Source organism: Heterocephalus glaber, unplaced genomic scaffold, assembly GCF_053883595.1.
Source record: "Heterocephalus glaber isolate CG9 unplaced genomic scaffold, H.glaber_assembly_v1.0 deba00000006, whole genome shotgun sequence".
In the NCBI taxonomy this organism is placed as follows: domain Eukaryota; kingdom Metazoa; phylum Chordata; class Mammalia; order Rodentia; family Bathyergidae; genus Heterocephalus; species Heterocephalus glaber.
Window position 1 is genome coordinate 1,602,030 of NW_028258136.1, and position 12,713 is coordinate 1,614,742.

The 12,713-nt window shown below is 40.7% G+C and overlaps 1 protein-coding gene across 1 annotated transcript in view; it reads left to right on the top strand.

Moving 5' to 3' along the window:
- Positions 1-96: 96 nt before the first annotated feature.
- The window catches only part of LOC147830713 (rho guanine nucleotide exchange factor 12-like), a 52,273-nt gene continuing 39,656 nt past the window's right edge, over positions 97-12,713 (top strand). The window contains exons 1-5 of the mRNA XM_087211416.1: positions 97-195; positions 5,062-5,136; positions 7,776-7,868; positions 9,231-9,341; positions 9,631-9,729. Of these exons, the coding sequence (XP_087067542.1) occupies positions 97-195; positions 5,062-5,136; positions 7,776-7,868; positions 9,231-9,341; positions 9,631-9,729 (477 nt within the window). The remainder of the gene's footprint in view (positions 196-5,061; positions 5,137-7,775; positions 7,869-9,230; positions 9,342-9,630; positions 9,730-12,713) is intronic.

The window sequence follows — 12,713 nt, forward strand, 5'->3', positions numbered from 1 at the left end:
AAAATACCTTCGCTTATGTTTCCCATTTTACCTCCTTCTCCCAAACCATGGGAGTGCTAAGAACACTGTCTTGGAGCAGGTAAGGAACTTCAAGTCATGCCGCTGGTATCGGACTCTCTGTTGGATCTCTGGCTCAATCTGGGGCTTCCTCCTCCTGCAGCACCCCCACCCCACATCTATACAAACAGCTTCAGGGTAGTGGATCCAGGGAGGGTGGGCCCTACCTGGCAGGGACAGTGTCCTTTGAAGGGCAGAGATCTCTCTAGAGCAGAGATGCAGCCAGGAGCACCTTGCTGGAGCAGAGGTGCAGGCAGGAGCGCAGACAAGGCCCCTCTTGAGAAAAGGCAAATTCTCTACCAGGGACACAAAGAACATGGTCAGCTGGGGATGGGAGTACAGAGGGGATAGCAGTGGCCACAAGAGAAGTTCCCAAGTGATGTGTGAACGTGTTCTGCATCACCACTGGGGCGATGATCTCCACAGCCTCACAAACACTGCACCTTGCAGTCACCATCTGCAGCACTGAATACTGTATTTTGGTATTGAGTTCAGTATCTGTGTATGAATTGTTATCCATGTGCACCTGAAAGTTACAACTTGCTATGAAACCTCCACTCCTGACCACCCAGGGGTTATAATTTGAAACATTTTGATCCATTAAGAAAAATTACTATGGCCTTTTTTGGAACATCTCCTTGGTCCCTATTGGAATTAAAATGAAACCGAAGGAACCAGGAAAGAAAATCCTCCTAAAACCTGACGGATCTCAAAGTGATGACCCTGAGCACAGCGTCTTGAGAGAGAAGGAATCCTTTGGATGGAAAATCCCACTTCCCTCTGTGCCTGCTGCATCTGAGGCATCTACATGTTTGTTGCCATAAAATTTCAAATTCATCAAACACTAACATTACAGACAGCTTTTCTAGTTCTTCATTGCTATTTTTAAGGAGCACACTGATTTCTTCTACTAAAAGGATAGGGGATATCTTCCCAAAATACTTAAAAGCTTTATACTGGAGCAATAAATGCACAACCATGTTTAGAGCAGCAGCACAATGTGTAATAGCTAAATTATGGAAACAACCCAAATGCCCATCAATGGATGAATGGATAAAGAACATGAGGTGCTCTTCTTATACAATGGAGTGCAACGCAGCCAGAAAAAGGTAAACTTGAGACCTTTCTAGGTAAATGGATGCCTCTTGAGACCATAGTCTTAAGTGAAATAAATCTGACACAAATGTTTAAATATTGCATTGTTTCTGTGCTGTGAGAAACCAAAGGGTAAATAAAGTCCAAAGTGTATAACAGATGTTGGGAAGTAGGAAACAAGTGTTCAAATGGGAAGGGGGACAGAGGAAAGGGGGAAAGGAAGGAAGGGACAAGAATAAAAGAGAATCAAAGGAAAAAATGGAAACCAAAATTTATAAAGAAAAAGGGAAAGAAGGGTTGAAGGGAGGGAAGGGGATTGGGGAAAAAAGGAATCACAAGATATATCATGTACAGGTACAAATTCCCTATGGTAAATGGGATCATCACGTATACCTAAAATGTACCAAAAATTTAATTGTTAAAAAACTCCATGACTATAAAATACTTCGAGAATGATATATACATGAAACAAAGTAGTAGATTGTTATGTCACAGTAAGAAAAAAAGAAAAACAGGAAGGGGAAGTAGGGTCTTCGTATCAGAGGCGGGGGGCTCAGCTTATTGACCCCAGCATATGCCCTCGCTTCCTTTGTGACAGGTCTAAACAGAACTTGGAACCCTAGAGTCAGCGGGCATCACAGTCTAGAGACAGCTGCCTAAGAGTCACTTGGCTGGGGACAGCCAGCAGGGAACATGCTGTGCTGCTTTCCCAGGTCTCGAGGCCTCAGCCTGAGGACCACGCAGAAGGAAAGTATTTGGAACCGAGTGAGAGGATGGATGACTAAGTCCAGACCCTACAGGCTGCTTGGCAGGAACCACCCAGCCCTCATGGCCGGTACAGGGGAGGTCTCACCAGACCCAACTGCCACGGGCCCTGAGATGAGAGGGAGCCCAGGGCAGGTCTCTCTGGGCCTGGTCACCAGGCAGTCAGAGCAACCGAGACCAGGACAGGCCCAGTTAGGCCCGGGCGCCACTGTGAGTGCGCGGAGAAACTCCCATCCTAGGTCCTCAGTCTGAGTGTGCGGGGTGGGAGGTCGGGGTCAGGAGCAAAGTTCATTCCGGGCAGGAGCAGGAGCTGGGAGGCTGTGAGCAGCCTGGGGTCCTGTCACAGTCCCACCCATGATAAGGCTGGCAGGGGGAGAAAGGCAGTGCCCAGTGATGGTCCACGGCCTCCAGAGTCCTGTCCTGTCCTCTTGGGGTAGAGGCCTGTGACAGAGCTGTTTGTGTTTCAGATAACACAAGGTTAGCTGGGGCCAAGGCAGCACAAACTGTGGTCAGGCAGAGCCTCATGCTTTGTGCCAGCTGCTGGGCACTGTCCAAACAGAGCTGCGCACAGGACATCGGGCTGGAGCTGCGACTGGGGCCTGTGTGCCACGTGCCTGTGACAGACAGTGGGAGCCACAAGAGCAACAGGTGCCAGCTCAGGCCCAGGGTGTGTGTGTGAGGAGGGAGCTCTTCCCTGAGGCCACAGGAGGAGAGAGAGGACCCTCGGGGACAGATAACACCTTCACCGTCTCCCTGCAGGGCCTGGTAAACAGTGGGCCAGGGTCCTGCTCCCAAAGGAATCTGGCCCCCATGTCCTCAACATCCACATCCTCTCTGAGCAGCTTCCACCTTGGCCAGGGGCAAGGCTACTGTGAACATGCTGGGGCGAACATCAGAAAAGGGACATGGACACTGTGTCACTTCAGTCCTGCCATTCGCCTCATTGTAACTCCTGGCCCAGGCGTCCATGTGGCCCTGGTCAGATGCCAGGAAGCGTGGGCTACAGGACCTCCTATGGGAGGCAGTAAACACAGCCATTCAGCCTCACATGGATAAGGAAGCTCGACCTGACCCCCTCCTGGGCCATTTCAACAGAAACCTGGGGAACATTCTCTGTGACCTCATAAATGGATCTGGGGTCCTAGGATGAGCCTCTGTTTACTCATCTCTACCCTGGGAGGGGTCTCAGGACTCATGCGTTGTTGTTTTTTATACACAGAAGTACACACATCCTCTCCTCCGCTAAGAGGCTGGCCTGAAAATGCTAGCAGTTTTAGGTGTCCCTCCTGAAATTTCACTTTTGATTGGTGAATTGAGACCATTAACGTTGATGGTTATAACTGAAACGTATTGACTTGTCATTGCCATGACTTTTTCTTTTTGTTGGGTTCTCCCCCTTTACATTTAATTTCTTGTCATGCCAGATGGGTTCATTCTGCTTTGCTTTCTGGGGTTGTGATCCTCAATGTCGGTTCCTAGGCTATTGTGTAAACTTCTTTGGAGTGCTGGTTTGGTATTCATGAAGTTCCTAAGGTGCTCTTTGTCATGAAAGTATCTTATTTCTCCATCCATTTTGAAAGATAGTTTTGCAGGGTACATCAATCTGGGTTGGAGGCTGTTTTCTTTGAGGGCTTGGAATATGTCACTCCAAGCTCTTCTTGCCTTGATGGTTTGTGTTGAGAAGTCCGCTGTGATTCTGATGGGCTTTCCTTTGTATGTGATTTGTTTCTTTTCTCTGACTGCTTGGAGAACTTTGTTCTTCTGTTGTGTTTCTGTAATCTTAACAATTATATGCCTATGTGTAGATTTTTTTTGATCAAGGCTATTTGGAGTCCTATATGCCTCACTTATCTGTATGTCAAGCTCTTTTCCCCTGCTTGGGAAGTTTTCTGCCATTATTTCTGTGAAGAGATTTTTTTTTATGTCATCTGCACTCTCTCCTATTTCTTCATCGAGCCCAATCAGTCTTATGTTATTCTTCTTTGCATCATCTAGCAGCTGCTGGATTGATTTCTCATGTTCTCTTAGAATTTTGAAGCAATTTTTCTTTTCCTGGTCACTAATTGCAATCTTATCTTCTATATCTGAAATTCTGTCCTCACACTGCCTCATTCTGCTGTGTAGACTTTCAGTGGAGTTTTTCATGTCCTGGAAATCTATTTGCATCTGTTTTATGGATTCCATGTGTTTCTTATGTTGGGATTGCATCATGTTCCTGAGCTCCTCTCTAGATTTATTAATCATGTCTTGCACTAGGGGCACAATTTCTCCTGTTATCTGAGAAATTATTTCTGATTTCATTTTTCCAGATCCCCTTTTGTTGCCAGTTCAGTGGGCCCAGGTGGTTGAGTAGAGTGTTCCATCTCATTTCCCTTTGGGGTTGCTGTAGGTGATCTGGAAGTCTGGTTTTGAGACTTAGTTACGTGTTTTCTCATTTCAACTGAGGTGGGGGGCTGTTAGCACCTGTACGGATTACCTCCTCTGAGCTGGGTGAGGTGGGACAGGGGCCGGGAGCAGCGATAGGGATGGTGACCCACAAGCCCTTTCCTGTGGGCTGGGAGCAGCGGGAGGCATGGTGGCCTGGAAGCCCCTCCTCTGGGCCAGGAGCAGCGGGACAGAAGGTGGCCCAAAAGCCCTTTCCTCTGGGCTGGGAGCAGCGGGAGGGATGGTGACCGGGAAGTCCCTTCCTCTGGACCAGGAGCAGTGGGACGACAGCTCAGAAGCCCCTACTTCTGGGCCGGGAACAGTGGGACTCAGTACCTTGGTCTGGTGGTCTGGTGTCCTCTGCGTCTTTGTAGTGTGGAACCAGGTGGCTGTCTGTCTGCAGCGGGGTGATTCGGTGTCTTCCGCGTGACTCAGGACCTCTGTAGGGCGTGCACAGACCTTCCTGTGTGCAGCCGGCTGATTCGGCGTATTCTGCGTGACTGGGGACCTCGGTAGGGCATGGGCAGACCTGCCTGTCTGCAGTGGGCTGATTCGGCTTGTTCTGTGGGCCTCAGGACCTCGGTAGGGCGTGCACAGACCTGCCTGTCTGCAGCGGGATGATTCCCAAAATTAATTTTTCTATATAAGTTTTCCCTTGTTTGCTTTTCTGAGCCTGTTGAAACGAACTGAAGATCTTTTTCTGTGTTTTTTTCTCATTAGAGTCCCAAGAGTGGCCTGAAAGAGAAAGTTTATCCAAAGGGAAACCTAGAGAAAAGTGAAGCAGTTCAGGACAGTGTGAGTATGAAATCTGTTCGGTGAATGTTGTCTTCACTTGTGTGTGTGCGTGCGTGTGTGTGTGTGTGTGTGTGTGTGTGTGTGTGTGCTAAGGATCGAACACAGGGTCTCACACATGCTAGGCAAGTGCTCAATCACTGAGGTACACCCCCAGCTCTTTTACCTTTTCTTATAATTAAGTTATGATAGGGCCGGGGATTTAGCTCCCAGGCACTGCACCTGCCTCGCAAGTGAAAGGTCCTGAGTTCGATCCCCAGTACCGGAGATGGGGGGGAGATTAAGTTATGATAGACAAATTTTATTTGTTTTTCTTTGTTAAAAGCATATAATGAAGCTTTGAAAAAATGGGTATTATTAGGTTGCTTGGTAGTGTTTTGTTGTTTTGGTAAAATATTCATAACATAAAATATACTGTTGTAATTGCTTCCCAGCCTTTTGACTAAGATCAAGTGTAAAATACACTGTTGTAAGTGCACAGTGGCTTTAAATATGTTAATGCTGCTGTGCAACCATCACTGCCATCTGTCTCCTTAACTGAAATTTGGTGCTCATTAGGCACTAAGTCTACATGTGTCCCTCCCTCCAACCCCTGGCAGCCACCATTTTATTTTCTGTCTCTAATGAATTTGACTATTTCAGCTGCTCAAGTAAATGCTGTCATGCTGTTACATGACTTTTGTGACTTTCTTCAAGTAGCACAGTGTCTTCAGTTCCTCCGTGCTACGTCATGTATCAGAATTCTCTTCTATCTTGAGACTGAATAATACTCTATGATATATATAAATATATATATATATATATATATATATATATATATATATATATATATATATATCCACATTTTTTATCCATTCTCCTGGCAGTGGATGCTTGGGTTGCTTCTACCTTTTGGCTATTGTGAATAATGCCTTGCTTTCAATTCTGTTGTCAATTGAATATTTTTAGCATTTGATTTTAAAATTAGATTTGTTTGAAGGTTTTTTTGTTTTTTGGGTTTTTTTCTTTTGTTTTTTGTGATACTGGACATTGAACTCAGGGCTTTCGCACAAAGCTGTATCCTCAGCCTTTTGTTATTTTTTTATTTTGGAACAGGGTTTTGCTAATTTGTCCAGGCTGGGTTCAAATTTGCCTCCCCCTGCCTCAGCCTCTCAAAGTGCTAGAATTATAGGTGTGCACCATCAAACCTGGCTGACGTTGATTTATAGTGAAAGATTTAACAAAATTTTGTGATGTATTAACTATTAGCAACATAAAGACTTGAAAAATCAAAGACATCGAGTCAATTATCAAACTAAAATTTGTCTACCTAGTGTTTTAAACAAATTTCTGTTGCTTTTACATGATTTTTTTTTCATTAAAACTTTGAAGTTAGAAAAATAATTTTAAAAAAGGAGAATTATATTTAGGTGTAGTATGTAGTGTAACACACTTAAGGAAGAAAAACTACAGATATATGTTTTTCACTGAACTTATAATTTATGGATCTACTTATATTGAGCCAGTCTAACTACTGTATAATGACTGCTAAGCCAATATAGCCCTACCCATCAGTGTGAGCTCCAGATTTTCCATGTTCAACTGCTGTCATATTGAAGCCAAATTCATTCTTATTTTATTTTTTTCAAAATTTTTATTTTTTTGGTCCTACACGACCTTTGATTTTACTACTTGTTGTTCTTCACATATCTCATTATACATTATTTCCTTTATACTGCCTTTTTCATGCTGAATCCAGCCTTGTGAGTAGACAAACAAATGAGGTACTGAATGGAGAGCTACTGCCCACCTCCAATTTATTTTTACAATCTTTTTTATCTTTCTTTCTCTAGCAGTGTTTGTGAGATCACTGAGATGATCACTTGAAAATTTTATTGCATTATGCCAGTGATTTTCAACCAGGAGTGATTTTGCCTTGCAGAGAATATTTGACAATATCTGGGAATACTTTTGATTGTCTCAACTGGGAGGCTGCTACTAGCATCTGGTGGATGGGCGGAGGTTGGGGATGCTGTTAACTATCCTACATTGCATAGGACAGCCCCCCAACAAGTAGTTATCTGACCAAGAATGTCAATAGTGGCAAAGTTGAGAAACCTTGTATGAAAATGAATTAAGTGAAAATTTAGGGTTCAGTCATAGCTTTCAGTTTTTCTATAGTTAGTGGAAATCTTCAGTTAGTACTTCTCAAGTGTGTTAATTGCTGTGCTAATTTTGTCTAATCATTTCTGCTCTCATTTTTTTCTGTCTTGCTTTTTTCACTTTTTAAAATTTTACTTTTTATGGTAAGTATATAAGCCATTTTATGTCTTTCTGTAACACGGCATAGGTGTTAATAAATTAAGGATACAGAAAGTGACTAGAGTCATGGGTGTAGTGATCAAAGAGTATTTACTATTTTCAGGAATAATTGTGAACTCCCCTCATTCTCCAAGAAACAGTTATTACTGTTGTGATTGTTTTCTCTACTACAGTGGTTCATGGCCTTGACAATTTGAGAACCACTACTTTGAGAATAAAGTACCTCAAGCAAAAATAAATCCGATTAAGTGAACTATTTTTTGTGGCGATTTGGATTTATTCTTTCACTGACTTTGACCACCAGATAATTTTTTCTGTTCCTTTTCTCTGAATGTTACCAGGACACTCAGTCATTTGTCGGGAGTCCCTTAACCCGTATTACACCTCATATTATTGGAGCAGAGGATGATGATTTTGGTTCTGAACATGAACAGGTAATGGCCATTTTTTTTTCCTGAAAAATAAATTGACTCTCTGAAATGCCTGACTTACTGCAAAAAATAAACATTTTCTGGAGATTAAAATAACGTGTAAGGATTTGAAACTACATCTTAGAACCAGTGCCCCTTGGATTAATTGTTTGCTTTAGTTTTTACTGATACAAATGACTTTGCTTTTAAAGACAGTAAAAATTAGGTCATTGATTTATAATTGTTTCATTTCATTTTGGTGATGAGATGTTATTGAATGTTATTATTTTTTCAAATGTCAAATCTCAGTCATTTTTTCATTGTAACATATTTATATACACAATGACTAGGATTTGAAATATATATGGAATGTATATATAAATATTGTATGTTGAATGAGATGATCATATGGTTTTTCTGGTTTAGTATTCGAATATAGTAAATTACATTGATTAATTTTAGAATGTTGAACAAGCCTTGCGTTCTCAGAATCAATCATAATCTATTATCCTTTTTTATATTGTTCGATTCAATTTGCTTTCATTTTACTGAGGATTTTTGTATCTGTTCATGAGGGATATTGGTCTGTAGTCTTCTTCTTTTGGTAATATCTTTGTTTAGTTTTGATAATGGGGCATTGGTAGACTTGAGAATGATTTGGGAAGAGATCTCTTATTTTTTGGCAGATGTGAAGAATTGATACTATTTACTTAGTTAAACTTCTCTAATTTATCTAAATGTGAAAAGTTGTATGGAAATTACGATGCTAGTTTACCCTAAGTCTGTCTTCTGTGTTGAGAATACTTAGGGATTATACGGTATTTTAGGAGTTGTCTTAAAATAAGACAGTTTCATTTTCTATTGCCATTTCTGTGATTAGCCCAAAATAAAAAGAGCTATTACATTACTGGGCAAAAAGCCTTCCTTATATTTTTATAGGTACTATTAGTTTTACATACTTACTTACAGGTATATGAACTCCTTGATAATCACCTCCTAAACTTGCATTCTCTCAAAATGATCTGATGATGATTAATTTTTCAAGGAAAAGGTGTTCTGTTTATTTTAGTTTTGTTTTTGAGACAGAGTATATTAAGATGTAGCCCAGGTTGACCTTCACCTTTTTTTTTTTTTGGCCTTCAACTTTGATCCTTGATCTGGCCTCAGCCTCCTCAGAGCTGGCACTGTAGGTATGTGCCACCATACCTTGCTTAAGAGGAAGAAATTGTATAACCTGTGTTACCAATAAGTTTTAGTGAAATTTTTTAAATACTGAATTTTTGACAGGGAGGTCAGAATGAAATTTGCATAGCTTTGTTCATTTGTGCTTATGTTGCATTTTGTATTTGTATGTCAGAATTACTGATGTGTAACTGTTTCTTCTAGATCAATGGGCAATGCAGCTGTTTCCAGAGCATTGAATTACTAAAGTCTCGCCCTGCTCATTTGGCTGTTTTCTTACACCATGTAGTTTCACAATTTGACCCTGCAACATTGGTAATATATTTTACAATTTGGCTGATTCAGATATCCTATATTAATTCATGTAACATAGAACTCTTTGTATGTACAACATGAGTAGACTTTCAGTGTTCCAAGCATATAAGAATAAGTAAAGGAAAGATAACATAAAATGGTATTTCATTTTTTTAAAGACTTGATTGGTAATGACTGCATTGTTGATGGTGACCTACATGTTCCAAACATTCCTATTTAAGAGGATCTAGCAAATAACATTTTTTGGTGATTTTTCATTTTGTATTTTCTGTTTCTTTCTCCATGTCAGCTCTGTTACCTCTACTCAGATCTGTATAAACAGACCAATTCCAAGGAAACACGTCGTATCTTTCTTGAGTTTCATCAGTTCTTCCTGGATCGATCTGGAGTAAGTTGCCAAGTTAATATTATTATCTTTACTTCAGTACATTGACTTACTGGCCTTCTGTTTCCAGTCTTCAGTCCCATGCTTTTGGACTTCATTATGCTTTTGGAAATCGATATTATATCTCTATTATTATTATTATTATTATTATTATTTGGTACCCAGGATCGAACTTGGGTCTTTGTGCTTCCAGGGCAGGCAGCAGAACCACTGAGCTAAATCCCCGGCCCGTATATCTCTATTATTGACTGTGCTTGACTGGTTTTTCTTTTTTATCATTTCTAAATTAGTTTTGGGAATCTAAATTCTTCCAGTACATTTTAGGAGATACAAACACACACACACACACACGTATATTTGAGTTTTCACATGTGCATAATTGGAATGGGGGAACAAAAGAGAGGACACATAAGATAGACATGTGTATTAGGGTCCCAGGGATAATATTTGCAGAATTGAACTCTGGGTGACCACTTTGAAGTTTAGAGACGCAAATTTAAGTAAGTGGTGGAAAAGATCTCACTAACATTGCAATAAATGGTGATACTGGATTGACCCACCCCCTACCTCGAGGTAGTTGTAGGCCACATTTCTCCTGTAACGTTGGAAAACAAAAGAGGAGAGGAAGTTGTCATACCACGTGTCACCAAAGTGGCTGTGGTTGCATCGGGACAGGTGGGGAGGTGGGGGTGACATGGCTAGCCCTTCCGGATCCATGGTCTTGGCAGGTTGGAGGGCTGCCCCACTGGCCAGACTTCTCTCCAGCAGCAGAGCCAGCCTGAGGCTTGCATGTTGATCCTCAGCAAGCTTCACAGGGGAAGCCAAGGTTTGCTCCCCACTGTGACTGGAGTGCATGTTTATACCAGCACTTTTTCTGCACATGTATCTTCAATCCAACAAGGCTGTTTTTTATGCCAAGTAACAAGAGGCCCTAAGCGGCAACTGCATTATGCCCTCTCAGCAACTGGCCATGATCTCTTCTGCACCATTTTTTACACCAGACCTGCTTGGCACCACAGGGAGCTCTTTCCTCCTGCACAATGACATTCCACCCACACCAGGCAGGAAGTTACAGCCAGCCTTGCTGACTGTCACAAGCAGGACTGTGGGCCCATTGGCACTGTCAGTGAGAGTAAGCCATTTCCTGGGAGGAGGAAACTCCTCTCCACAAATCTGCTTGGGCCTGTGCAAATGGCACTTCAGTGTCCCATGCACATGGAGTCCACGAGCCAATGGAATATGCAAAGATGCTTCAACATTTCAGGGCTGGTTTCTCTGTTCATAGCCAATTCTGGTGCTTAGGAACGGGGACCCATGCTGATGCCCAAGGGCAGAAAGGCCACTCCTTTAAGGAAGGGAGCAGGCCTGACCCTGATGCCCAGTAAGGGGCAACCCTAGGCTTTGTTTTTCTTGCTTTTGTTCCCTTTTTTTGTTGGCCTTGTGCTGGGTTTGTTTACAAAAGATGTATTTTGTTTAACCAAATATTAAAAATGGAAAACTCCATACGTGAAATAAATGGTGGTAGGGCTTTCTTTTACCAGTGGAAATTTTAGTAATGTTTTAAAACTAAGTTTTATTATTACCCTTGCTTTGCGTGAATAGCATTTAATGATGAATACTTCCTTGGATAATCAGGCTGTATGGCCCTCATCCTTTCACTTTGTATTTCTCTTAATGACTGCTTTATACATTCTCTTCAAATATCCATCACTTTCACTCCTAACCTTTTCTCAGCTGATAACCTTGCTGTTTCTCTGGGAAATGTAGTGTGTAGAGAAGAGAACTTCTACCAGATATATTACCTGCCTCTATTTTACCATGTGCTCTACCCGTTTTCTGATGCTGTTGAGGAATTGTCTCTCCTTTATCCAAAGCCAGCTGTTTTCCTTTCTACCCAAGAGTATATTTTTTATACCTACTCAAAGACTTTCCCTAGACAGTTATCCTTCTTTTCTTATCATAAGTTTTTTTTCTACTGAATCATTATAGTAGCATGCAAACATTGTTAATTTCTTTTTATCTTAAAAATAAACACACAGAAACATTTTGACTCCATAGTTTTCTCCAGCTCTTGCCCCTATTTTCTTTGTATTCTTTTATAAAGTTGACTGCACTTTTGCATTGCCAAATATAATTGCCTTCTTAATAAACCCTTCCTTGACCAATTGCTTAAAAATCTTGCCCCCTTCATTTTCTGCATGTTGTTTTCTTCATTTTCTGTGTCCAAGAATTTATATTTTACTTACTAATTTTATTTGTTTATATTTCTGCTTTCCTACTCTGAATATCAGCTCCATCAGGCAGATATTTTTGGTTTTGTATGCTGCTGTTTCTCCAGCAGTTCTTGGCACATAGTATGACTCAGATATTTGTTGATTGAATTAAGATCTTTTTATACTGTTATTGTTTAAAATATTACACATTATTTTTATTAAAAATATTTTCTGTCACAAAGAATAACAGTATACTCAAGTATGTTTGAATTTCACATTTTTAATAGTGCTCCAAGCTAAGTAAAAACCTTATATTTTGCTATTCATGGTCTATATCAGTATGGAATTATAAAAAGAATTCTGATTAATTTTCTAATTATTCATGCTACAGGCCATATTTATTTCACATAAATAGCCATTTACACAAATGAACTTTTGTATACTTTTGCACTTATGCTAGAAATACTTTGCACTTATGCTAGAAAGTTGATTTGAATTGTTGCTTGGCCTCTTCAGTTAATGAGAAAGGTTTGAAGTACATCTCACTATTCTAAAAATGAGTGTAAGAGATCGCACAGTGTTTTAGCAATGACTTATTTTCAAATTTAAGGCTTCAGATCTTTTTTTTTTTTTAACTTTTTTAATTAAAAAGAAATTTTTTTTTTAAGGCTTCAGATCTTTATTGGAATTGTTTAAATTCTGAAAGTCTGTGACTTAAATAGCTATAGTGTATAATTTTAAGCATGAAGAAACTTTTTTTTCTAAATACAAAAT